This window comes from Myripristis murdjan, chromosome 17, assembly GCF_902150065.1.
Source record: "Myripristis murdjan chromosome 17, fMyrMur1.1, whole genome shotgun sequence".
Lineage (NCBI taxonomy): Eukaryota > Metazoa > Chordata > Actinopteri > Holocentriformes > Holocentridae > Myripristis > Myripristis murdjan.
The window spans coordinates 11,674,428-11,701,396 of NC_043996.1; the positions used below are offsets into that span (position 1 = coordinate 11,674,428).

The 26,969-nt window shown below is 43.1% G+C and overlaps 3 protein-coding genes across 5 annotated transcripts; 2 read left to right on the forward strand and 1 right to left on the reverse strand.

The window, feature by feature from the left end:
- Positions 1-324: 324 nt before the first annotated feature.
- Positions 325-5,920, forward strand: LOC115374736 (Golgi reassembly-stacking protein 2-like). The gene is made up of 10 exons (XM_030073817.1): positions 325-515; positions 1,481-1,561; positions 1,696-1,899; positions 2,002-2,088; positions 2,232-2,362; positions 2,546-2,678; positions 3,160-3,283; positions 3,452-3,559; positions 4,026-4,154; positions 4,629-5,920. Exons 1-10 carry the CDS (start codon positions 453-455, stop codon positions 4,907-4,909), a joined length of 1,341 nt encoding a protein of 446 aa, XP_029929677.1. The 5' UTR covers positions 325-452; the 3' UTR covers positions 4,910-5,920.
- Positions 5,921-6,275: 355 nt separating this feature from the next.
- Positions 6,276-10,763, forward strand: LOC115374737 (swi5-dependent recombination DNA repair protein 1 homolog). The gene is made up of 9 exons (XM_030073818.1): positions 6,276-6,519; positions 6,614-6,734; positions 7,018-7,375; positions 7,466-7,547; positions 7,785-7,861; positions 8,274-8,419; positions 8,583-8,743; positions 9,160-9,251; positions 9,503-10,763. Exons 1-9 carry the CDS (start codon positions 6,444-6,446, stop codon positions 9,692-9,694), a joined length of 1,305 nt encoding a protein of 434 aa, XP_029929678.1. The 5' UTR covers positions 6,276-6,443; the 3' UTR covers positions 9,695-10,763.
- Positions 10,764-10,894: 131 nt separating this feature from the next.
- Positions 10,895-26,479, reverse strand: LOC115374735 (serine/threonine-protein kinase tousled-like 1-B). Of its 3 annotated transcripts, none has more exons than XM_030073814.1 (22): positions 26,027-26,479; positions 23,961-24,082; positions 23,618-23,686; positions 22,950-22,988; positions 22,737-22,812; positions 22,600-22,643; positions 22,426-22,515; positions 22,229-22,315; positions 22,030-22,122; positions 21,769-21,879; positions 21,164-21,300; positions 20,531-20,722; positions 19,956-20,022; positions 19,611-19,708; positions 18,266-18,347; positions 18,062-18,153; positions 17,843-17,932; positions 16,995-17,164; positions 16,733-16,868; positions 16,227-16,338; positions 15,775-15,882; positions 10,895-13,942 (listed from the first exon to the last, which is right to left on the reverse strand). In XM_030073814.1, exons 1-22 carry the CDS (start codon positions 26,151-26,153, stop codon positions 13,793-13,795), a joined length of 2,292 nt encoding a protein of 763 aa, XP_029929674.1. In that variant the 5' UTR covers positions 26,154-26,479; the 3' UTR covers positions 10,895-13,792. The 3 variants fall into 3 exon arrangements, with proteins under 3 accessions (XP_029929674.1, XP_029929676.1, XP_029929675.1); XM_030073816.1 differs by having other exon boundaries at positions 26,031-26,151; XM_030073815.1 differs by lacking the exon at positions 22,950-22,988.
- Positions 26,480-26,969: the final 490 nt, after the last annotated feature.

Here is a 26,969-nt window from a genome sequence, read left to right on the forward strand (position 1 = left end):
ATTTTATTGGTGATGAGATTTGTGAGGCGGCAGCCAAACTTGGAATATCACTTATCACTTATTACAAAATTATTCCAGTAGGGGGCGACATAAGGGATAGAAATACTCTCATGCTGAAATAAGGAATGTATTAATATTATTATTATTTTAGACATACAAAACAGAAGGAGTGTCAACAGGGTGAGTAAATAAAATTTCAGTAGGATGATAAACACATTCACAGAACCATTACAAGGTTAATATCTTTAGTCGATATTAAAAAATAAATAAATAAAATAAAATAAAATTTGCCTAGGATGTGGGTGTAATTTCCTGCCACGTAATGGCGCATGCGCATCGCTCAGCTAGTAAATTGGCGACGTGTACCGGTGCGGCTGTGAAGCCAGGCATCTCACCTCTACTGGGGGAAAACAACTGCCTGAAAACCATTAAAAGTCCAACACAGCGGAACCATGGGAGGCTCGCAAAGTGTGGAGATACCGGGAGGAGGCTCAGAGGGCTACCATGTTCTCCGGGTTAGTGTTTGGCTCCCGTTGCCTGCAGTTAGCCGTTAGCTTAGCATTGGACCTAACTGACTATGGAGGATGCCCCGCCGCCTGCCTGTGTTGACTAGAGGCCGGGGATGACACCTGGGCCTCCGTTTGGACAACACTCAACCCCTGTCATGCAACATTTCCCGTGCACTAGAACTGTGTCGGTGGCACTTGTCACCACCCTTCATGTTTCATCTATTTCTGCCTGTTGATAATTGAATCTACTGTGATGCTATGCTACCTAAAGCTAGCTAGCTACCTAGCTGTCTTGAATGACAGCAGCCAAGCTTGTAATATTAATGCGTCCATTATCGGACACGTCCCCGTCTTCTGTGCTGTTTCTTTCCTTTTCATGTGAAATCTAGCCAAAGACTACCCCCAGACAGGCAATCCACGCCACTGGCACAGGCTTATGTGTGCGTCTAAGTTTTGGAGTCATGCACAGTTACTGGATAAGGAAGACAACAAGTAGGCGCTGCGAAGTTGCTTGCCCTGTTCTTGTCAGCTTCCTTTCAACAAATAGGGGAGAGGATACTCTTGGTGTAAGGGCCGTGCAATAGTCAACATCTGTGCTGAGCAGCAGCGGAGTCCATGCTCGGCTGTGTGTGTCATTTGGGATATTCTTGTAGGAGGCAAGCTACAATGCACGAGGCCATCAATCTGTTATCCATAGAAAATACCAGTTTGATCTGTTAACGTTTCACAAGTCACTAATTTAACGCCAGCATGAGTTTGGCTACCTAGTTTGGTGTGACATTAGCCCATATCGCCCCTTTCCCCTCTGTCTTGTGTTGCGTCAACATCAGTTCAGGTGTAATCTGTCTTGAAAGCGTTTGACACCTCCAGTAGTGTAGTTGTTCTGTAAGAATGTAATGAATTGTGGAAAGTGATGTTACAACTTGCTCTCCAGCAGTGACATGCTGAAGTTGTCTCTCACCCATGTGCAGGTTCAGGAGAACTCGCCGGGCCACCGGGCAGGGCTGGAGCCTTTCTTTGACTTCATTGTTTCTATCAATAACACCAGACTGGTAAGCTCTGTACAGAGTGGAAAGTGAATGTTGGTATTGTGCCTCCACTGTATGTACTGTATATACGTAAGCCAAAATGGAGATAATGGGATTCACTCTTGCCCCTTCTCTGGTCCACATCTCCTCTCCTGCAGAACAAGGACAACGACACCTTGAAGGACTTATTGAAAGCCAGTGTTGAGAAGCCGGTGAGGATGCTGGTGTATTCCTCTAAGACCCTGGAGCTGAGGGAGTCCACTGTCACCCCAAGCAACCTGTGGGGGGGTCAGGGTTTGCTTGGCGTCTCCATTCGCTTCTGCAGCTTTGAGGGAGCCAATGAGAATGTTTGGCACGTGCTGGTCAGTAGCCGGAGTTGAGATATTCTCCTTTTCTTTTACATCTTGTTTTCATACTGATAGTTTCTTTCCTCACCTTCCCTCTCATTCTCTCTCTTTTTCTAGGAGGTGGAGCCAAATTCTCCAGCAGCTCTGGCTGGCTTGCGGCCGCACACTGACTATATCATTGGCGCTGACACTGTTATGAATGAGGTATGTGAGATGCAATACCTCTGTAACACTTGTGCTAATAGGAGCTATCACTGAAGGGGTTTTAGCCCCTGGTATTGTAGCCTTGCAGTAACTGACTTTTCACTTTGCCCACTTTCTTCTTCCCTCTGTGGCTGGACGTCCAGTCAGAGGATCTCTTCTCTCTGATAGAGACCCATGAGGGGAAGGGGCTGAAGCTCTACGTGTACAACACCGACACTGACAACTGCAGAGAGGTGGTCATCACACCTAACAGTGCCTGGGGAGGAGAGGGAAGGTAACAAATTAACTACATTTGTATCTCTCCTGATACACACACATACAGATCACATTTGCTCCACGAAAGACTCTGAAGAAAACATATGAAAGCATTTTCCTTGTATTTGTCATCTTCATTTATTTGAGTGAAAATCTTAGGGTCCTCAGTTGAATGAGCAGATTTTTTTTCTTCCTGTTCTAGTCTAGGGTGTGGGATTGGTTATGGATACCTCCACAGGATTCCAACCCGGCCTTTTGAAGAGGGAAAGAAGATCAGCTTCCCTGGAAACACTTCCAGTGAGCCCGTCAGCCCGCTAAAGGACGGATTCACTGAGGTCAGGACACTCAAAATATTCATGCTCTGCTGGGACAACAGAATGAAAATTTCCAGCTCTCAGTCCACAAGGAGTCCAATTAAAGCTGGCAAATAAATGCATCTTTGTCTGAGCACCTCATAATTTAAATACTAATGCGCTGGATGAACATCACTGCTCATACAAGTACTAAAACTGTAATATCAGTCTTTGTAAACCATGCCGTCCTTGCATATCACAAAGACAAGCCGTAGTCTGAGGTGCACTGCCTGTTTCTGACTAATGAAAACATGCAACGCTGGGGACTTCCATCATTTTGTGGCTTCTGATTCCTTAAATCTGTACACACCCTGGAAACGCGACCTTCCTTCATTATGAAACAGAGAGGAATGACGCTCATTAGAGCTAATTACATGTTTGAATGAAGTTGACCTTACCTGTTTGACAGCATCGTCTCTTCCTCCGCCTCCTCTCCTCTTCGTGCTCTTTCTAACTCCCTCAGGTCCAGCTTTCGGCTGTGACCCCTCCTCCTACTGCACCTGCGGTCCCGTCCGGGCTGGAAGAGTCATTATCCAGCCTGTCGATTAGCTCAGCTCCGCCCACCATACCCAGTGAGCTGCAGACAGGTATTTCATCTCTCTCTTTCTCTCTCTTGTGTCCTTTCTTTCTCTCATGTTCTCTCTCTCTCTAGTTCCTTAGAACTTCCATAAAGCTCGTCCACATTCTCAGAAAGTAATCGACTGTGTAATTACTTTGTATTATCTCATGCCATGTGTTATTTGTTTCCCATCCAGGTCTGCCTACAGTTCCCCTGCTTCCCACCTCCTCCAGTCCCTCCCTCACCCCCCTTTCTCCTCTGAATCCTGCTGCCACCAACTTCAACCCTGCCACCACGCTACCAGGTAGGTGATTCTCAATCACACTCACACCCAAAGCACGTCATCATTGTCATTACTACTATGTCTTAACTCCTGCTGAGTCAGTTAACTTTCAACACCACGTTGCCGATACAGTCACACTACTTCCCTGTCGCCACTGTTTTCTCAGGGTGCTCTCACAGCATTTCACTTTTCTTGCACAAGAAACGTGGTGCCTCAACCGCATTTGGTGCTGATTATGTAAAGCGGGCTGTGTAAACACATTCTTTGTTTCCAATAAGGACAAACTGCAACTATCAGTATTTATGTAAAATTATCAAACACTTACCACAGATTCCCTCAGCACAACCAATGTGTTCATGCCAGAGTAACAGCTGCTGCCAGCCTTCTAAACTTAAGAAAGCTCTCAATGCATGCCATGCTTTTTGAAACAGATAGAAGGCAGCTGACTTTAAATAAGAGTTTGAAAACCTTTGTGTGCTTTGTGTAGGTCTGATGCCCCTACCAGCCGGCCTGCCCCCTCTCCCTAACCTGCCCAACCTCAACCTGGCACTGCCAGACCTCAGTGCCGTGTCGCTACCAGGCATCAGCAGCCTACCCCCGCCAGCAGGAACCACAGGTAAATAAGCTGTAAATGAACTGTGAATTAGCTCTGAAAGCTTAATTAAATTTCCTTTCTTTCTTTCTAGCTCATGAAGAACCAGATTTTTCATTTTCAGTTTTTTCATGTTTTTCATTTTTTTTTCTTCTACTTGGAAACCACCAACTTGTCTAAACAAGTATACACATTCAAATTGGACATTAAGCTTTTTTTCCATTTTTAAAAGATTTCATATTTTTTATATGCTAATTTTTTATAAGTTGTATATGTTTTAATGTATGCATTTCAAAATAAAATGTTTTTTTCCCCTCTTTTTTTGCATCAAGTGCACCTACATACCCAGGGTCTGCTCATAATCAACTTGCGGTCCACTTTTGAACAACAGTTGAGAACCACTGATCTAAGTCACATTGAAGAACGGGTTAAAGGCAGTTTATCCTGTGACTAATGCATCTTTCTCTTCTTTCTGTTCTCCCTTCTTTCCACTGTCAGCATTCCCGCCCTTAGCTCCACTCCCACCCCTCAATCTGCCTGGTCTTGCCCCGTTGCCCCCTCTGCCCACTGTCCTGCCCTCCCAGCTGCCTCCTCTTCTGCCCCAGGCAGTGGCCCCTGTCCTCTCCACCTCCACCACTGCCCCCGAAGCCTCAGTCACTGTTACGGCGCCCGCTGCCCCTGAGGCCACTGCCGCCACACCTGCAGTCACCATGGAAACCGCCTCCACAGACATCACGGAAACACAGGACCCTACGGAAACAACGCAAACGTCATCATAACATGACAAAGAAATTCACTCGCCATCAAACCAAAACACATACACACACACACACACACACACACACACACACACACACACACACACACACAGTTTCTCTCTTCCTCAGTCTGTCTTTATGTGTTTCTCTCTATTTATTTGGTCAAGAGGGACAGGCAGACAGCGGTGCCCGTTCAGACTTGAACGTCGGCATGTTGCAGTCGTGGATTGTGAAGCTTGTCTGGAGCTATGAAGGATGGATGGATAAGAGGAATGAGGAGTGGATGGTAGGACAGATGTAGGTTTGTCTTACCAACATGTCTGTGTAACCAGATTAAGTGTCATATTGCATAAAGACCAAGCAGCACTGTGGCTTGCTTAAGCTGCTGTATGAGGAGGACGAGGTTTACTTTCTGGCTTCTTGTGTGTTTCACACTTCTGCAGTTACAAGGTGGCAAATAACTCTCAAGACTTTTTCTCCTTTCTGATCTGGCAATCCTTTGCATTTCACCTTGGGTTTCTTTTATATATACTGTATATGTATAACCTCCTCCCGGTTAGATACCTGACCAATAGATTTTGTTTGATTCTGCCATGTATTGATTTTTTTTGTTTGAATCACTGTATGATTGTTTCCACATCATAAATGGATCTGCATTATTTTGCACCATATTTGTGTTTTGAAATTATTAGGCATGTCTGTCCCTTTGTATGTCTCCATATATATTCATAAAACTACAAGGGTGGTAACAGCCAAAGGCCATGCCAGAAGGGACTGGAGGTTTTACGTTACATGAGCTACTGAGCAGAATGCATGTTTGCTATTGGGAGATCATTAGATATGATAAAACATGGGTGTTGGTTATTAAAAAAAAATAATAAAGAAAGAAGAAGAAAGTACTTGGTTCTTCCTGGCATGGCCTGGGTGAGAGGGGCCGCGAAGTTGCAGTGATGCCGTACAGCCACAAGGTGTCAGTGTGACATAACTAAAAATTCATGTACAGTGCGAGCAATAAAGCCAAAACTAATTTTACACGATGCGTCTAATGTGTGTCAATTGTTGGTCTTTTAGGCAGTGATTTCCTGTCCTTGTTACTGCACCTGCTATTATCTAATAAGGGTGATGGTGGAATCTATAAAATCTAAAATATTCTTATGGGGACTTAGTGTGTCCTGCTGTGTCACTACTATAATATCCTTAAAATATCTTTATAATCTCCGTGATACTTATGTACCCTAACATTACTGTTTCGTTCAAGTGTAACAATAAGCAATAAGTAGGCATAATAACGCATGATGGTCACACTAGCTGAGGGTTTATCCACGGACCATCGTTTGAACAGTCATCCAACCAGTGCGTAATTTTACGCGCGTGGCACAAGAAAACACAGGGCAAAGTTTGCAGCGGTTGATGAAAAACTCCACGTCGCTGTGCCTGTAGATGTGAGTGAGAAGGCATGATTGAGCGTTCAACACACGAGTATGCACCTGATGTATCGTATTCACCAACACATGATACATCTGCTACCGAAACGATTCAACAGTGAAGCTTCTTGATGAACGACAGCGGGAAGTGCAGTGGCCAAACAATGCCGCTGGATTTGGACTTTGACCGGCGCAATGCCAAATCAGGTAGCTTTTATTCTATCTATTCTACTGATCCACCAACTCATCAAAACTTACCATCTGCCCGTGCCGATCAGGAAACTCTTTTTTCCCCCCTTAGACGATCTAGAGGAGGACAAGGAAATTGCACACCAAGCCGTGCTGTTAGTCATGAGCGGCACAAAGAGGGGGGCAGTTCACCTGTGCGCCAGAGTCGCAGACTTAATGCGGGAGAATAGAAGGTAAATCCTGCTGGTCGCGGATCAATATCACTGATCAGAAATATCTACCATACTAACTCAAGATGGTGAGATTTCAAGACTAAAATTTAGATTGAATAACTTGATGGATATTTCTTGCAGTGTGGGTCTGTCCTCTGGTACAGTTAACTATTGACTTTTTCTCCCCTCCTGGTGTGTTGGACTGCATGTTTTCCTTGGCTCAGACTTGACCTTTGACTGTGTATGTACGTGTGTGTGTGTGTGTGTGTGTGTGTGTGTGTGTGTGTGTGTGTTTTCATCCCAGCCTTCAGCAGACCATAGAGGCACAGAAAGCTCTCATTAGGCGGCTGAGATCTCTGTGCTTTCTGGCCCATTCACCTGATGACCCTGCGAGTCCTGAACCCCCCAGCCAACCGCAGACCTCTTCTTCCTCACCCTCACCTCGCCTCCCTCCTCTCCCTCAGTCAGGCTTCAACCTCCTTTCTCCCTCTCTTTCTCCACCTCCACCTGCCTCCTCTTCTTCATTCTACCTTCCCTCTCCCTCAGCCTCCTCTTGCAGTTCAGGAAGAGGGAGTTTGTCATCTACCACCACCCCTCCCTTCCTGCCTCATCTCACAGAGACCCCCCATCCTCATCCTCCCATCAGCCTTTGTAACCACCAGGTAAATTATGCGTCCACGTGCTACGCTGCATCATTCAAGGAGGCTATGGTATTGATGTTGATAGTGATGATGATGATGCTTCTCCATCAGGCCTTGTCTGTGCCATGCACAGAGGGGAACAAACTACCCATCATTCCTCACCCTCCCTCCACCAGACAGAGGAGCAATGCAGGTGCTCGCACACGACAGCATGACACATCTGGTCAAGAAGTATCTGATTCCGGTCTTGTTTCCTCCAGCATTTTTTCCCATGCATAAATCTGCCCAACCTCACATGTATAATTTTCCTTGTTTGTTTCCTCTTGTTTCTTTGAATCGTTATTTTTTGTGTCTCTTTTCAATTATGCTTGCAAAACACATTGAATTATCTTATGTAAGAAATGCACTGTAGAAATAAACCTGCCTCTAGTCAGGAAGCCAGGAGGCAGGAGGACCATATCTTCAGGTTATGGGGCAACATCATCTAAGACACAACGCATTCTCAAGGTAAGATACTAGAGATGGACCATTTTATCGACAGACTATCTATATCGGTCAAAATCAGCTTTTAAAATCAGTATCAGTATTGGTCCAACACTGTCATTTGATGCTGATATTTGGCTGATTGTGTAATTGTCATTTTTGTGACCCTCTTTTCTAGGTGGGTCTTAAGTGAGGTCTGTCACTTAACCATTATAATTAATAAAACATAACAGTGCATTTGGACAGGAATTCTTACAAATATACACATTGGTATAGCCGTTATGTGTAGGAGGATATCACATATTGATAATGGCCTCAAAAAAAAAAAAAAAAAAACCCTCAATCCATTCCTAGTAGGTACCTCAGGTGTTGATTCTATGAGGATCCATGAAGTCACACTTGCAAACATAAAACTGCTTTCCATTCACCATGTAAGAAAAGAGGCTGTTTGCAGAGGACGACTTTGTGTGGAAATCCTTTGAGAGAAGACAAGGAGGACTCCAAAGAGGAAGATGACAAAGACGAGGCTTTGGAGGAGGCAACACTTTCCCAGGGAGAGGTCCTTCATCCAAGCTCCATTAGGTATAGTAGAAATGTTCAACTGAAACAACAGTATAAAGTTGTTGGCCCCACAGAGTCCCCCAGGATTTACCAAATCAACTCCAAAATCTTTTCAAATGTGTAGCTTCCCTCATATATCATCCCATCGAATATGAATGTTTAGTGGTTCTTGTGTGCATTTTAGGAGGAAACACCACTTAAATGTGAATGAGCAAGTGGCTGTAGAAACCAGAAAAGAGAAAGAGGAAGAGTGGGCAGAGAGGGGAGAAGTGGTGAAGTTTACTGGACCTCAATGGGCAACCGACTCTACAGATGTCAACATCAGTGTGGAACAGAATATACCCTGTGAGTCAAAGTGTATGTGTGTGTGTGTGTGTGTGTTAGGCTTCAGTTAAACAATGGTTGTCCATGATTCTTGCTGTTAAGTTTCACCTTCTTTGAATACCAGATGGGTGGCATTTACTGCAATTAAACAATTCAGATTTAAAGAAAGCTGACAGTCACAGAAAAGTTCCCTTTCCTTTGATTGTTTAAATCTTTTGTTGGTCACTGTTTTTTGTCCCACGTGGTGATCACTGTAATACATAGCAAACTCAAGGTTTTTGCAGAAATCATCCCAGAAGAGAAAGCTGAGGTTCTCCGGCATGGACGAACTAACGGGAGTGTGTTAGAGACGAGGCTGAAGTTTAAGCTTGTAGGCCTGGCGTTTGCTGTGTGTGTGTGTTAAGGAGTCAACAGTGACATTTATTCCTGTTTCCCAGGTGGTGAAAATGACAGCTGCCTCGGTGGCTCCAGATATTTTAACTGTGGGCACAGCCAGGGAGAGTTCACTGTCATAAAAGACGTCAGGAAGGTGGGGTGTCTATTTTGTGTCTCTTTGCCTTGAGCCACACCATTGTAAACAGTCTTTTGGTCAACAAACGTAACTAATTTAACATAAAGGCGGATACTGACATCACATACATGCCTGATGCAAGTCGTTTTTTTCTACTAGCAATAGATCTTATTGATTAGTTGTTATTCCCTGTGTATATTTTTGAAATGAAAATTAAAACTCACACAAAGCTTGATTGAGATTAAATATAATGCTTTTTCTCCCAACAGCTCTCCTCCAACTCTGCCCCTCCCACAGGCAGACATGCACTGGATCCTTCCCCGTCATCACAAGGCGGAGACCTCCCCAAAAAGCTCCTTGTTGTCAGCGAGGAAGGACAGTCAGACTGCCGAAACGAGCACTCAGAGCAGGGATGCAACAGTGACGAGGGAGGGGAAAGGTCCGAGAAAAGATCATGCTGAGAGTCTCGGCGTATTTCGAGTCAAAGCTGAGTGAGCAGACCTTTGGACTGGCCGAACACTGACACCACACATCCAGAGAGCCTGTAAAATAATTATTGTGAAGGTTCAGTAAGTCATGCACTGGTGACACTCACATCTACCAGATCATCCTTGATGTCTTTGGGCAATGGACCGGCTACATCCAGAGTGATTTCTGAAGCTTTCCCTGCACCTCCCTCTGTCTGGAGGAAACGAAATAGAACTTCACAGGGCTGGGTGATGTGGATCAAATATGGAAAATCAACTATCACAATATCTGAATACATCAGTGTCAATATTGTGATGATGTTGAAGGTCTACTAAGTTCAGAAAATTACACCCTATTACTGTAATGCAACCTTTAACACCAAGAAAAGACATCACTGACACCACACCACAGAATCCAAAATGCCATGATATCACAGTATTGATATATTGCCCCTAAATTCTCTGCTCCTTTTGTTTTGCTGTTTACTCCAGCTGCTCTTTCTCTTCTGTACTGTACATCGTCATGGGTTTCAATTTTGTCACATCCTCTTTATTGTCAAGAATAGTCACTGAACCGATGCAGGAAGAGCCCCAAAGATTTGAGGCATTTACACCAAAATACAGCTGTACTGTCATACTGTAATGAATAGATACATTTCCTGACTCAACCACCATGTCTGCCAGGCTCTCAGCAGTGGAGCTCACCGAGCCATGGACGTCAATCGTCTTTATACATACTCCATGCTGTTACATACAGTGTTGTATCACCCTATGAAGGAAATATGGATCACACTGCAGGTTTAGGACTTGTAAGGCAATCTTTATTGCATATGAATGACATGACCTAGTGTTGCACCCCTTCAACTGATGTGATTTGACATGTATCTGAGCTCAGTAATGGCTATACTTACACCTGTCTACATACGGTTGTCATTAATAGTCTGGTATGCACTTGACACTAGCACCCATTTTGTACTGTCGTGTCATCAACTAGGAGGAGCAAAAAAAAAAAAACAAAACAAAAAAAAACTACACAGCACAGGGATTGGAAGTTTGTTTTATGCCTTACTGCACCCAAGTGGATATAATTACAATTAATCAAATTGGACACAGACTACACCTGTTTCAATCATTTCATTGCACTTCATCACTTGCTTTTCATTTGGAGGCAGCAAGCCATGAGCAGGTATTTCCTTCAGTTTTAACTGCCTGTCATGTTACTGAAACAAGGTCTGTTTGGCTTTTTTTTTTTTTTTTGTCCATCAGAGGGCTCGCACACAGAAAAGCAATTAAGACTTCATGCTTGTATTGTAGGCAGGCCAGAATACAGAGGGGAGATGAGACAACCACCATTTGCTGTGAGCTGCTCCCACTTGTCTTTTATCTGACTTATTACTACAGTATTTCCCTTTCTAGCCGCTGGCGTACTTTGGGCAGGTTCCAGGTTGCTTGTATTTGGGAGGGTAGACACGTACTTTATAGATTGAGCACATTTTGATATATCCATTTGATTTCTAGCTGGGGTCAAGTTAGCAAGGTAAACAACCAGGAAAATGCCCGCATCAATTCACTTCCTGCACCTTTCAAGAACAAATATGACCATTTGTCTTCTTTCAGCATCAACTCGCAGTATACAGGGACTTCGCTCCATACAATGGCTGTTGAACTTTTACATGACGGTAAACAAAAACCCATTTGGACATCAATGTTGGGTGGTAGGACTCGTTGGATCCCCTCGAACAGCACAGTGGGTGTCCATTTCAGAGTGTTCCTCTTAACACAGTTCAAGTATGCATATCCAAGGCAGAACCATTCACACTTTACGAACTAAAAGCAACATTTATAGCAGCAAAATGAGAACAGCTTTCAGAAGAACACAAATAAACTGAGCAAGTGAGACATTGGGAAGCAAGGGTAAGATTCATTATTATATATTTGCTAGTAGGCAATGTCTTCTCCTGCGTATGAAATATACATTAAATTCCGTGTCACCCCAAAATAGTCCTGCAACAAAGGAGTCTTAGGCGGCATGGTAACAGGTGATCCAATCCTTCAGTTCAGTCCAGTCTCGATGCAGGCAGGTCGATGAGGGAAAAAACTTCTAACTGGAGCAGTTAGGATCGGTTTTCTTTATCTTAACAGCAACAATGGATTAAGACAGATTCACAGATCCACATTCTGTAAACCTGATAGTCAACCTGATTTGGATTTCAAAACAATGTAAAATGTGAACGGAGGTTTGGACTTGACCTTCTAAATAGTCCAGAACTAACCTATACTGTAGTACTTCATGCCAAATCTGCGACCAGATGATCTTGATCTTGAAGTGCAAATCAATCCCAGAGCTTTAATCTGGGGTATTTTTTAAGTTAAGTCCCAAAGGGTTACAACCTCACTTTGTGACTCCTGCCCTGTGCCCCACTGGCCACTCGCCCCGTCTTGTGCAGAGGGGTGGGAGGGTGTGTTCAATAAGATGTGTAATGCAGAGTTGAGGCCCTGAACACACTGCTTACCTCTCCCTGTGTGTGACGGCTGCCTCACTGAACTGTGGAGCACACATTTGTGGTGTCCACACAGACAGTAGTGCTGCTGCAGTGCTGCTACTGGCAGCCCTATCTTTTTACATTGAGTTTGCCTGTGATAACAGCCAATGTAATCTTTTTATATTTCCAGAATGGAAGGTCTTGGAAAATGGGACCAAGACTGACTTGTTCAGTGTCTCGAAAACTCCCAGGCAGATGTTGGTTCAGAGTTGCTATGCGGTTTGGTTCACTGACTATTGATGAGCAGTCCAAAAATTGAAGAGTTGTAACCAGAGAGAGCAGTGATTTTTGTTTACTGTTGTTCAGAGCGAGGGGGAGAGTGAGAACAAGGGAGAGAGAGAGAGAGAGAGAGAGAGAGAGGGAGAGAGTGAGAGAGAGAGCAAGAAAGACAGAGAGAGCGAGAGGGAGAGGTTGATCATTACAGAAAACTTCTGGCCTTCAACTGATGCTGTTACCTTACCAACATACATGGGATTTCTTCGAGGACTATAGGAACGTTACACTTTCTTCTTTCTCCTTTAATAACATGCAATTTCTAAAATAAAAAGTTTTTAAGATAACAAATTATATTTTTTTCACGCCTGTGACATATTCCAGAGAAAGACACGGAAACTATATTGAAAGGTGTCAGTTATGTAATGTCGCTGGCATGTTGTCAATATGACTATCAACAGATCACTTTCCCTGTCTATTTTTGCTGAGGACTCACGCCTCACGCAGAGAAATAAGCTCCATGCCGAAACTCTAGACATGCTGCTGCAGCAAGGCTCGACTCGTGCCTGAGATGCACTGCTAACACAGGCTGTGTGGATATTCTGATCTGTGGGCGCCAATATGGAAAGAAGGGGTTCTGCAGACTCAGGTAGGCGGTGTGTTCAGGGCCTAACTTGAACGGGCAATGCACATTTGACATACACTCATACCTCCTCTACACCATGGATCTGTATCTGATTATAACACCACCCTCACATAAGTGACAAGGGAACATCTTCAAACAGCCACTGGAGGTTGAAGCAATTCTCTCTCAACTGTCTGCCATCTTATTAAGTGCACCCTAGGGTGTAGGAGCTAAGAGGCGGGCTTGGACAGGGCATCTAGGAGCTGTTGAAATGTCTGCAGGGGTTAACTAAAATTCAAAGTCAACAAACACATCCACTAGGTTTGAGATTACCTTTTCTTGCTCCACTGACAGGCCAACCTAGCACAGGAAAACAATTCAGAGCAATTCCACGGATTCTTCTCCAATCCCCACCCCCACCCCTCTCTCTTTTGTCTCTCACAGTCGCATTGTAAGTGCAACACTGTTGTGCAACATTTGCAACAGGAGTTTCCCCCTTTCCTCCTCTTCTCTTGCTTCCATCTCAGGTTTTCCATTTGATCGTGCTCTGCTGCTAATTCCTATCCGTTCAGAACAGCCCAGGTAAATGGTCCTCCCCACCTGCCCTCCTTCATCCCCACACCCAACCCATCCCTTCCCCTCATCCTCCAATTCGTTCAATCCTGCTTTGGAATTGGCCAGAGGGTCCTGTCAATCATGTGGGAGAGCCAGTCAGTAGCTGGGGAGAGAGGAGGTGGCGGGCTGCAGGGAGCCGGAAGAGTTGGAACGTCTCATGTGAGGGAGGAGGTAGGCGTCCGAGCCCAGCTGGTGAACGTCGAACCTGTCCTCCTTGCGATAGGCCAGACAGCGCCGGATAAATGCCTGGGAAGCAGAGGGAAGCATTTTACACTGAGTAGCACTGTATGTGTGTGTGTGTGCATGTGTTTTGGGTATCGGTCCATAGGGATGTGAATTTTTCCTTAAACCTATTTAACGTCAATCTACAGACATAGTGATTAAATAAAGAAAATTGTCTTTGAGCGGGTCAACAATTGAACAGGAATGATTTAATTTTTTGATTTGATACAAAACAATTTGTTATCATCTTTGACTCATGATCACATCCTTAGCCTTACATAAAGATTAATCAGCTCTATAAAACCAGGTACATATTTTACTGACAAAATTTACAAAATACTAAGCTAATGCTGTAATTTTGGTTATTTCTCTGGAGCTTGATAACATAAATGATCTCAGTGATCCCTATAATTTTCATTCTTTAAGCAATTTGATCCACTGCTGGATAAATGAGAATCTTGCATTCCAAAATGAGTGGGCTAATTAGTCCTAATGATAAGTAATATAAAAGCATCCAAACAGAACCACGAGTGTCTCTGCACATTAAACATGAAAGAACAAAATGCAAAAGCAGACCATGACCTGCTTATTTTTTATCCTTGACAATGCAATATCTGGTTTGCTCTAAAACAAATACCTAAATGTAACAATAGATTTTCGTGTAAAATGTGAAAAAGCTCATTATGAACAACATAATTCAAGATGAAGTCTGAATGACTGAACATTTCCAATTTCCACATTAATTGAATTCAGCATAAACAAAAGCCACTATCACAAAAGGTAGAGGAACTACTACTGGCACAGGATAACATGAAGAAACTAAGTTACAAAAGAAATAAAAACCTCAAGATAAATGCAGGGTTTCCGCTACATGTAATTGATCGTGGTGCACCGCCACGCCTTTGGAATGATGATTTTTTTTTTTTGATATCTTAAAACAATTTAAAGTATATTATATGAATGGATATATATATATATATGCATATATATAGCCTATATTTGCGCACATATACTTACTATAATCAGAGTTTGAAATGATAATTTAGATATCATGAATTGCTACACTACACTGCAATTAACTATTTTGAAAAATGAACACCGGAGTCATCACCTGCCTCTTTGATTCTACTGCTGCGCGCTCGCAAAGGGAGAGAAAAGGGCAAGAGAAAGGTACCTAGGCAAGATTAAATTTAATCAATTTTTTTGTTCAAGCCTGTGAAAACGACCCTAATGTTAATGTTAACATTGTAGGGCCCTATAATTTCCGCGATCATGGAATCGTCGAAGCCCTTGCCGAAGCCCTCCCCCACAGTTTCAAAAAATCCTGGAGGAAACCCTGTAAGTGATTGTGCTCTGCTGATAAACTCACCCTTAAACAATCATAACACCCCTACTAACCTGTATCTAGCTGAATGCGATGATCATCTTTTATATGATAATGTTGCCATGATAACTAATATATGTTACAACCAATTTGCTGTGTTTTACACTACACAGAAGTAACAGTATTCTACTGAAACTTTCACAAGTATGTACATTAAAGACTACTGATCATACTGCAGCTGTTTTTCTGTTTAAATGTGTTTATTTGGACGTGATATCTGTATGATCATTGTCTTGTGGTCTGCAAGCTGTTCATGATGATGTTTATGATGGTGCCATTAACATTTTTACCTCAGTAAATTATAGTTTACTGAGGTAAACTATAGTAAACTATAGTATACTATAGTATACTAAAGTATGTAAAACTACCAATCCTTTCCTTCTGTGTCCTTATGTGCTGTTGTGTGTGTGTGTGTGTGTGTGTGTGTGTGTGTGTGTGTGTGTGTGTGTGTGTGTGTGTGTGTGTGTGTTACCTTGGCCTCTGTGCTGGCCTGTGGTTTAGCGGGAAACTGGACCTCTGTGGCTTTGAGGATGGTGTTTTCCTGGAGAATGTCCTGCTGAGACTGGTTGTGACCAAACGGCTGGAGAGACATAAAAGAACATCATAATTACTCTGGTCTGGTTCGATGGCTTCTGCCTTGCTTTCGCCTCCAGAAGTGGGTGTTGCTCTGGACACGGAATTCAGGTAAATGGACGATAAAATACAAATCCTATCTAACAAATATACACACTGCAAACAAGATTACCAACATATATATTTTTGCATTTCAAAGCAATGTTTCAGAGAACTGATGCAACACAGTCTTGTAAATCTGTGCAGAACACCCAGCTGGGAGTACGTCTGGTCTTTGATGTGTGAATGCACACAAACTGCTGGTTAATTTGCTCTTCTAACAGTGTTAAAAGGTGGCATTTGGTGTTGTACCTTTCGTCCGTAGAGGCACTGGAAGAAGATCACTCCTACAGACCAGACATCCACCTTGTTGGAGATCTTAGGTGGCTCCTTACCCACCACAAAACACTCTGGAGGGAGGTACCTAGAAAACACACCCACACAACACATGGAGTGCCATACTGAGTGTGGTGTGCTTTATCAGTGTCATCCGAGTTTATACACATCACACTCCACTTTTCCATGATACACATTACAGTATAATTTCCATGATGAACAGCCAGACTACAATGTTCCATTTTTGTTGTTTTAGACATCAGTGTCCTAGGCTGTGTTTAGGAGGAATAAATTATTGCTTATGACTAATGCAGCCAGTAAATTTTTCAAGGCCAGGATAACACAATTTCAAAAGAAGATAAGATGACACTTTAATAACCCCCATGGGGAAACAGCATTACTCCCCAGGTTTTCTGTGACAGTGGAACTGTTTACCACTATGTGTGTGTGTGTGTGTGTGTGTGTGTGTGTGTGTGTCTCACCAATAGGTTCCGGCCCCCTGTGATGTGAGGTCCATCCCGTCCACGCCATAGTTATCGTCATCCATGATCTTGGACAGGCCAAAGTCTGTGATTTTGATCTCTCCACACGCAGTACCATCCACCAGTAAGATGTTACCTGAACACACAAACATAGTCAGCCAGTGCCGTGTGTCCGTGTCTGGCTCTAACATTCAACAATTTATAACTCCATAAACGATATATCCTAAATAATATACAAATGCCTTCTGGCCGAGTGACCCACCGGGTTTGAGGTCATAGTGGATGATGGGGGGTTTGATCTCATTGAGGTAGCGCAGGGCGTTGACAATCTGCATGACGATGGAGCGCGCCTCCTTCTCTGACATTAGCTTGTTCTGCTTCAGATAGAAGTCCAGGTCGTTGCCCTCGCAGAACTCCAGCACTGTACAAAACCTGGTGGGGCCCAGAACAGAAACGGAGGTGGAGATGGTGATCGAGATTCGAGTCGGACAGAGAAGGACAGGCAAAAAATAGAGGAGGGAGGTCAACAACGGAGCAAAAACAGAACTGGGTCAAACGGTGCTTGCAAATCATTCCTGGCTCTTATTAAAACAATAATGTAATAACCCCGTGATTATTTTATGAGGCCCTGAGGAGTTTCTCTCTTGATTTTCCCCCCTTAACAGAGAGGTCAGAGGTCAGGTTCAGCAACAGAGCAATATGCCTGGAGCTGGTGTGGATTCAGTGTTTTGCTAAAGGACACTTCAGCAAAGTGGACGCTTGCTATCGGGGAGTTGAAGAAGGTCTTCTGACTGAGTGTCGCTACTCATTACGCCACCCGGCTGCACGCACTAGATGGGCGGGTTTAAGTGTGTCGTGACAATTCCAGTTGCCAATCACACAGAGGTATTCTAAATCAGCCTTCAAATACACTGTTTTCCTTGCCTATTCTTACTGGTCCTCATTGTTTTACCCTGTGTGGTCAACCGTGCGGTTCTAGTCCATCAGGCAGTTTGAAACCAAGCGCTACAATCATTCAGAAATGCTATCTGACCCAGTGCTGTGTGAAAAACAACTTCAGGATCTGTCACCACTAAAAGGGCTGCAGCTGGCAGGTCAGAGGTGACTCACGTGTCGGTATCCAGGGAGAAATAGTCATACAGTTTGACTATTCTGGGATGGTCCAGCTGCTTATGTATCCGGTACTCCCTGCATGCATGCCTGAGAGGAAATAAATGATACTGTGGCAATATACAGGAAACACCAGTTAATCCTATAAATGGGGTGTTGGTGGAGATACGTTTTGTCTATGTGTATGTGTGGGGTTGCCTTTCAGTGTGTGGGACCTACTTGTGATAATTCTCCTTTTTTTCCTCTCTCCAGTTCTTGTTGAGCTGGTGGATTTTAACGGCCGCATAGCGCTGCTCAAATAGGTCAAAAGCCTGTGCAAGACAAGAAAACACACACATCAGTCTCCAAACATGCATAAAAGATGATGAGGGGATGGAGAGAAAAATAAAAAGCGCACAAAGAGTACAGTCATACGCACTTTACCTTATAGACTTCACTGAAGCCGCCCCTGCCCAATAAGTGCAGCAGCAGGTACCTCTCATTCAGAGTAGGATGGTCTTTAAACCTGAGAACAGACGAACAGTAGCTCCTTCTTAGTAAGCTCATCATCAGGTGTCATCAGGAGGAAATGTTTATCACTCAGTATTTCCCACAGGTCTGAAATGTACTTGGAAGGAAGGTCAGGTGAATGGGTTAAATGCATCTGTTAGATCGATATTAGATCTGAAATAATATAACTGGCAATACTGAGCAGGAACTCTGTGTAACATATTACCATTTTCCTGCTTTGTATATACAATGCTGTATGTGTACAGTATGCATATAATGTTATAAAGTGTTTATGCGTCCAAACAGTGTATTTATCCTATCGCAGAACTACTTCCATGATTGCAACCTGTTTTCCATAGCTATACATGAAAGTACTTATGGAATGGATAAACAAAGCATTTGGAAGAACAACCACTTACTTACACTTCGTTACTTACTCGAAATTAGTCATAGAGGGATTTCTGTTAGAGATGGACTGACTTGGAATTGTTTTAATACCTTCACATGTCACAGCCAAAATGGAAACAAGGCACACTATTTTCTCAGAATAGTGAAATAAATGGTGGTGTTTTCTCAGAGCGGTAAGTAAAACGTGAACAATCACTAAAATCGATCAAAATATACTCGGGCAGATGTTACTGTACTTGAGTAGACTGCCCAAGTATGCCTGGGTGTAGGAACCACTCTTCTTGTACCCAACTCTCATCTACAAACTTAGCAAACAAGCCCAATTTAGACTAACTTATTTAGAATCACCTTCAAAACAACAACTTAAAATGAATTTTTAGATAACTGAGTTTGTATTTTGCCCACTTTATGGTGTGGGGCTTCTTATGGTTTTAATGTTATTCTACTTTTAACCACATTTCTTCTCTTCAATTTTATCTCTCCCAAATATATTGTGTTTTATATCATTACTTCCTATTATTATCATCCGGTATCAGCAAGCATTTCTGCTAGTCTCAGTTAAGCTTGCACAATTATGGTAATAAAATATCAATTCTGGTTATTCTCATGTTGAGATGTTGAGATCACAAGTAATAATAATATTCATCCTGACAATGTGTGAAACACAATTTTACTGTACTTCTGGAATCTTATATTAACATATTTTACTTTAAGTAAACAAAATCAAATTTTCAATGTTGTCTCAGTATCTTCAATCTTCAAGGTTTCAATAAAATGGCAATGTCAAACAACACATCATTAATTGTGCACATTCAACCAGTCTTGACCATTAGTGGACATGTTATGGATCTAGTGAGTGTGAAGGACTTACGATGAGCTGTCCTCATTATTTATCCTCTTCAGCTCTCTGATGTGGAGGTTCCTCACCCTCTCCAACCGCTCCAGCTCTGCTTGGATCTCAGCTTCCTCCTACACACATAAACACCATATGTGATGGAGAAAATATATATTTCGATTCTGTTCCTATATGAGGATTCACATACTTTAACCTCATCTGTTCAGTCAAAAATTTCAGCCTAATATATTATTATGCCCAAACGGCAGTTTACGAATAATAAACATCATCATTTTGAGTACATTTTTTGATGCACATTTTGGTTTTCTGAACTGTTCTTCGAGGCTGACTGAGTGATTGTTTTTTTTCTTTGTCACCAACCTTCTTCAGATGGCCGAGGCGAAGCTTGAAGATCTCTTCCTGCTCGTGATACTCGGCCAAGGTCAGTCTGACAAAATAAGAACGAGTCTCAAACACAGCAGGAACACAGCACGAGTGACTAAAAACTGAGGAAAATGTGACACGGTCATCACATAGCTATAATGCTACAACAATGTCTTTGGGCTGAGATGCTATTCAAGATTTTTTTAAAGATGATTTTTTTTTTTGGGCATTTTGCTTTATTTATTTTTTGTGACTGCAGAGAGAGGTGCAAGGAAGGCATGGGAGAAAGATGGGGTGACATGCAGCAAAGGATTTCGGTCCGATGCAGCAAGGGCACAGCCCTGATAAGTGGTATGTGCTCTACCAAGTTTAGTTTCTGTTTTTTATATAAATCTAAAGGAAAATGTTAATAAATAAAAAGTAATTTTTGTTCATCAGTTGAAGCTGGTGCCCGAAAAGTTGAGGAAGACTGCGGTCAACAAAAACGGTTACAATAGTGATCCAAATGTATAAGGCTATTTAGGCCACTGCTCTCTAACGTCAATAGTTACGTTTTAAGTAAGTGCACTCACAGCTGTGGCAAGGAGGGCTTGAGGAAGGGGTCAGGGTCATTCCCATTGACCACCTTGGTTTTGCGCTGCTTGGGCTCTGAGGTGGAGGCCACAGACAGCGAGGGAGACGAGGGGTTTGGAGGCTTTCTCTTGGCCAGTAGCTTCCTCTGGCGCTCAATGTCCTCCCTCTGCTGGTTGATGCTCTCCTGCTGCCTGCACACAGAGGGGGACAGAGAGGGGGAGGGAATGGGTTATATGAGTAATACTGCAACAGACAATAAACAGTCATTAGGTGGAACATGCACACAACATTCACCCAGTCGTCTTCTAAACAGAATCTAAAAGCAGTGGAACAGTCAGCCAGACAGACAGTCTAGCCAAAAACCTGGGGCACATTTTTTACTCTGTTCTCACACAAGGACAAATTGTCCACAGCATCTGTTGCGTAGTTCATATTGTACAATATGTCCAACCGTTGACATGTTTGACAAGTTTACAACATTTAACTACAACTCATTTCAAATTATAGTGGGATCAATTAAACTTCCTCTATGCATCTGCCTGGTTCATCAGAAAACTATACCGTGAGAAAAGTCAGACATTAGAGCTTTTATTTGGTCACATTTAAAACTGTGTGTGTTTGCAAACGCTTACTTGACCAGGTTCTGGAATGCGTATCCGTCAGTCCACTGCTCGGTGTAGGACGCCCCGTGTCGGACAGTGGTGAAGTGGCCAAGACGCAGACGGTCCTGCATGCTTTTCTCACGGCAAGACTGCTTCTCCTGGGTGCTCTGTAAAGGCAGGCAGACATGAACACACACACATGCACACAGCTACATATGACAGCAACAGAGACAAATCTTGCTGCTTCTAATTCACAAGTTTCAAAACGAGAAAACCACCATTTGAAAAAAGCCGCCTGTTCTTACAAGATTGCAAAATTAAACTAAATCACACCACAATCTGCTACTTCAGAACTGGTATTAAAAAATGGCTATCTTACAATCACAAGCCCTCTTCTTTAAAATCTCCTTTAACACCTACAATCGCTACGAGAACGTAGGTACAGATACAGTAAGTACATTTATTTTAAAAATCGCAAACACTCTCTGTGATCCATATCTTTAGAGAGTGTGTAACACTCTCTAAAGATATGGATTTTCAGTTTGATATGTAGCATTTTGAAGAGGACAGCTATTTTTTGCATACACCTGCATAAGTAAACCTATAAAATTGTGCACATGTGCATAGATAGGTACCTTCTCTATGAGCAGTTTCTTGCTCATGGTGATGCACTTATTCAGCCTCTCTTTGTATTTCTCCAGGAGTTTCTGCTGCTCATCGATCTGTCTCCGCAGATCACAGTTAGCCTGGTTGGGAAAAAGCAACAAGGAGACTCTTAAGTCTGTGTAGTTACAAACATTTTACAGATGAAACCACACATAACATCTCTTAGTACATTAGCCAGTCACACCACTCAACATTCACCTTCAAAACACAGTTATAAACACTGGACTCACCCTGAGCAGGTCATCGATCCGCCCCTCTTTCTTTTCCAGGTCGAGACTCTTGTTGCTCTCCAAAGCTGCTAATTTCAGGCCCGTCAACTCCGTCTGAGAAAGAGATAGAAAAGGATTTATGCATACTGCAGAGAGATGTGTTGATTATAAACAGATTAAGCATCTAAAAGCAGCATGTGTCGTATGTGTGCCATATTACCTGGACACACTTGCTGGAGGAAGCTTTGGGATTCATCAGGTGCTCCCCGAAACACAGACTGGTGGGAGAGGAGCTGTTCTGCCGGATCTACGAACACAAATTTATTATTATAAATTCACACAGGCTCTCACACAAATCTGACCTGCAAACAGAAAAATCCCCTGCGTAAGACATTTTGCTCTTTCTCAAATACTTACAATTGAGCCTGGAGCAGAGTGTGAGTTCTGTGGAGAGCGGAGGGCAGGAGGCAGGCCTCTCACTGGACTGGAGCCATTTCCACCCTGGAACTTTGCAAGGGAAACAAATGGACAGATTTAACATGTTAGCTCGAGATAACAGGAAAGACAATAAAATATGGAAGTGATACTCACATCAAAGTAGTCACTGATCTTGGGCCCACGTGTGGAGGTCTTCCCTGTGGTTGAAAATTGACAACATGGTTAAAAATGAGCAATCAAAACAAACACATGCCTCCATTATACTGATTTTGCACAGGTGTCAGTCATACCCTGACTACTCTCTGACTGGGTGTCAGCTTTCCTTTTTCGCCCTCTGGACGACTCAGAGTGTTTCTTCTCCGGAGTCTGTTAAAAGATAGGATATAAAAGAATACACATATATATATATTTATTATGCATAAAACCCCTGCCTTTTGCTTAACAATGTAGATTCCAGTAGTGGTGTTTGACAGGACAGAACAGTAGGAAGGAAGAATACGTACTGAGTAGGCAGGGGAGCTCCCTCTCTTCAGATCAGAGTTCTACAGAGAGAAGAAGAGGTGGAGAGGTGGTGGGAGTGGGAGAGACAGGGAGACCAGTGGGCAGTGCAAAGACAAAATCAGACAGTAGCATTTAGTCTTTTGACTATGTGTTTTCTGTGTCTAGAGAGGGTTTACTATGGGCATATGCCTAAAAAACCTGTTTACTTTCACCATGCTAACCCGAACTATTTCAAGATTATTAATATGACCTCGACAACGAATAACTACATATTAGTAATCAATGTGCCAAGGCATTTATCATAACATTTTTATATTGTAGAGATTCATACATAGAAGTGAAGTAGCCTTGCAAATCTGCAAAACCTTGCTGTCTCTGCATTACAGATAAGATTGTGGGTGTGTGTTAGGGATATCCTGATGTCAAAATGCCTATTCTGATGCCTATTCACTCCTTTATGAACTCTGTAATAACTTGTAAACATAAAGTATTATTTAAACATATAGGCTAGATTAGAATAAGATCACTGAGTTACAGAGTGACATGTCAAGTTGGTTCAATACTACCGATACTAAAACTACTAGTATGCATGGTATCACCTGCAAAATTATGGTGCCGACTTGGTACAAAATTATTGATTCTTGTAACACCCCAGCTGTTAGTATTTTACCTCTGACTCTTTGTCGCTCGAGGAGCCTAGGCTGCCATAGCTGTGGTTGGAGCACTCATTGGCCAAACCCTAAACAAAGAAAGAATACAAACAAATAAGCAAACACATGAGACAACAATGTGAAATCAGACCCAGGTGCAGTGGCATCCAAGCTTAGTGATCTAATGAAATTTAAACAACACTGACAGAAAGCCTGGAGGCAGGCCTCAAGCCTACCACAGCTCATCGGAATACACTCCGGACCTGAGGTTACGTACTAGGTGTCGACTTGTGTGTTTGTGTGTGGCGCGTGACGTATCTCCAGAATAAAAAAAAGGCATTAATTTGCCTGTGCATCTGTTACCTTAGCACCTCCACTGGTGCTCCCAGTGCTACCTCCTGTGTTTCCGCTGACGGCTCCCATGAACCTGGCCTCCAGCAGCTCCTGTCTCCTGGGGTCCAAGCTGTGCAGCTCCTCCATGGGGCCTATCATTTTACAGTTTAAATGTTAGATGTTCAGCTGACACTATTATCCATTTACAAAGCCATTTACAACACAAAGAAGGCAACAGTGAAGTGCAGTTAAATGCCTAGATTACCAATACTGTCAGCAAAAAAAAGTTCCTGCAACAGAACTGATTATAATTTTTAAGTTTTTGGATAGACTGTGAGCAAAAAGACTGTATAGAGGAGGAAAAGGTAGGCATGGGGGTGTGATTCAGTGGGGATAGGGTGCTGTGAGCCAGTTCTTTAAGAGATGAATTTTAAGCCTACAGAGTAAGATGGGGAGTGACTTTGCTGTTCTGACTGGAGTGGGAAGGTCATTCCACCGTTGAGGAGCCAAGAGGGAGAGGAGTCAAGGCAGGACAGAGCGATATCCAGTTTGTCAACACAGAAATCATCAACCAGCCCATCCAGCTGCACACCAGTTAGTCTTGATAGCTAAGGAATCTTACAGGTGATACACAATAACAACTGAGATAAGCATGCTGGGAGTTTATCCCCAAATCAATCCAAAGGATGCTGATTATCTCTCTACCTGCTGCTCAGTATCAGAGAAATGGATTTAGGCCTTGAGATACAACATGCATGCCTAACCCAAGGGGCTGCACTTATAGATCAGTGTTCCTTAGGCAGTGGAAACAGGAGATAACCTCTAGCCTGTCAAAGCTGGCACAAAACAACTTTTTCAACCAGAGTCGTGCAATTAAAAAAAGACTCTAATCTCCTAAGTAATGCCAAATCTGCAGACATCGACTGAGTGAATAACTGTGTCACCGTAAAGCAGTGCCACAGTGTGCGTGAAATGACTAACACACATACAGTAGACTATATGGATATGCTGACTGATAAAGGGACTGACTAGGCCTAGTTCCATGACAACCAGTTTCCACAGAGAGAAAACACACTGCTCCTCTGCTCCCTTGTGAATACTGGTGCATGCATGTGTTTCCTTATTGGACATTTCCTGGCTGTCATCTTTACATAGCTTCTGACAAAGGGGCAAGCCCTAAAAGGAATAATGGACATTATGCAAAAGCCTTGTGCTGTGAACCAATGAGAGCACAGTACATGGCCCACGAGGTTATCTAAGGATAGGGGACAGACAGAATTGAGAAAAGTACTCCTTATAGAGCTTTAGGTTCCACCATGTCAAGCCTATTGTCTTATATTTCCTATCCATAATGTGTCAGAGAGAGATTTATAAAACTTAAACTAACATCGACCTTAGGTAATGATAATACAAACACCAACTCTTACTGAGTTATTTCCAAACTAACTGGCTAAATTGTGTTATTTTTTAAATGTTGATCTATGATCTAGTAAAGGAATTGCAGATGGTAGCTCTTGCTACTCATGATCGCTGCACTATCATATTAAAATGTTCAACTCAGCAATATCGAAGTAAATAAAAATGTCCTCTACAACCAGATGAAAAACTATTTTTTGGATAAACAGCGGCATTAAAACTACCCACAAACTACAATCCAGGGCCTGCTCTCAAGTTCAAAGCAGCAGGGGCATGCATTGCAATGCATACATGTATGCATGCATACGTTGTTTCAATATCCAATCGGATGCTGTTGACAGGATACAAATGTGACAAACTGTTAAAACAAAAATGTGTTATCGCATCAACAGCTAGCTACCGTTGCAAGCAGCCGTGTAAAGCTGACAGTCAAACAAACAAAACAACAAGCTAGCGCTGCCTTTGTGCAAAACAAGATAGCTCGCTGCTACTTAGACTGGCCATCAACTGAACTGACAGCTGACGTTTGGCTTCCAATTCACGGCATCAGTGAACTTGACATCCATTTTTACTTCAACTAACGATATCGCGACACGGCCAAAATAATCCACTTCCCCTGCAAAAGGACGGACTCCGAGAAGTGTTAAGTGTCGGTCGTGCATTTTGGCGAGCTAAGATACCTTCCTTGCTCTTTGCGGTCGCCGTTATATGTTGTTGAGAAATCGTTGGGGACGAGGAGAGCTGCGACCAAGATGGCGTCGCCTCCAAACTTCCACCACCACTTCCACTGTTACTTTGGACACTCATGAAGCCACTTTACCGCCGAGAGGAGCCAGCACACACACTGCCGTTCGCGGAAATCCCAAATCCCGAACTCGCGTCCATCGTTGACACCTGCTGTAGACGAACCGGCCGGCCAGAATGGAGTTAACACATTCTTGCGTAGCTACACGACTCGCATTTTGATCCCGTGTCGGTCCTGCGGAGCGGCGGCTTCTTCTTCTTCACGTTCGAGATTCGCTGAAACGGATCCAATGTAACCTTTGCATGATGACCGCCTGTCAGCATCCAGTGCGCGAGCGAAGCTTTGATTCTAGGAGAGGCTATCGCGAGGCTGGCGCGCACCTAGCAGGCGCGAGAGAGAGGGAGGGAGAGAGAGAGAGAGAGGTGGGGAGGAGGGGGGGAGATGGCATGACACCGACACAGACACAGATCCCGGATCATTTTACCCTCCTCAAAACTAGCCTTCGGTTCACTGCGAGGCGAAACTCAGCATCGACCTGAGAACAGCCTCGTGTTTTGGTGAAAACAACAAACACCCCGAAAAAATGGCCGAAAGTTCTTGTCTATTCTGCTTGAGGAGCATGTGAGGAAATACACTGCGAGACGTCCTCTATCTCTCAGTAATCATGAAGTTATTAAAATATGAACTGTGATATAGGATATATAACAGTGTAACATATATTAATGAAACACCCAATCAAGACGTGTGTAGTAATTAGATGTATTAATATGTTGTACTTACAGCTGTCCATATACACTAAAACTCATTACATCAGTTACAAGGGGTGCGATCGTTGTGTATGCATGCGTTTATGCACGCGCTCGTGTGTGCGCGTGTGT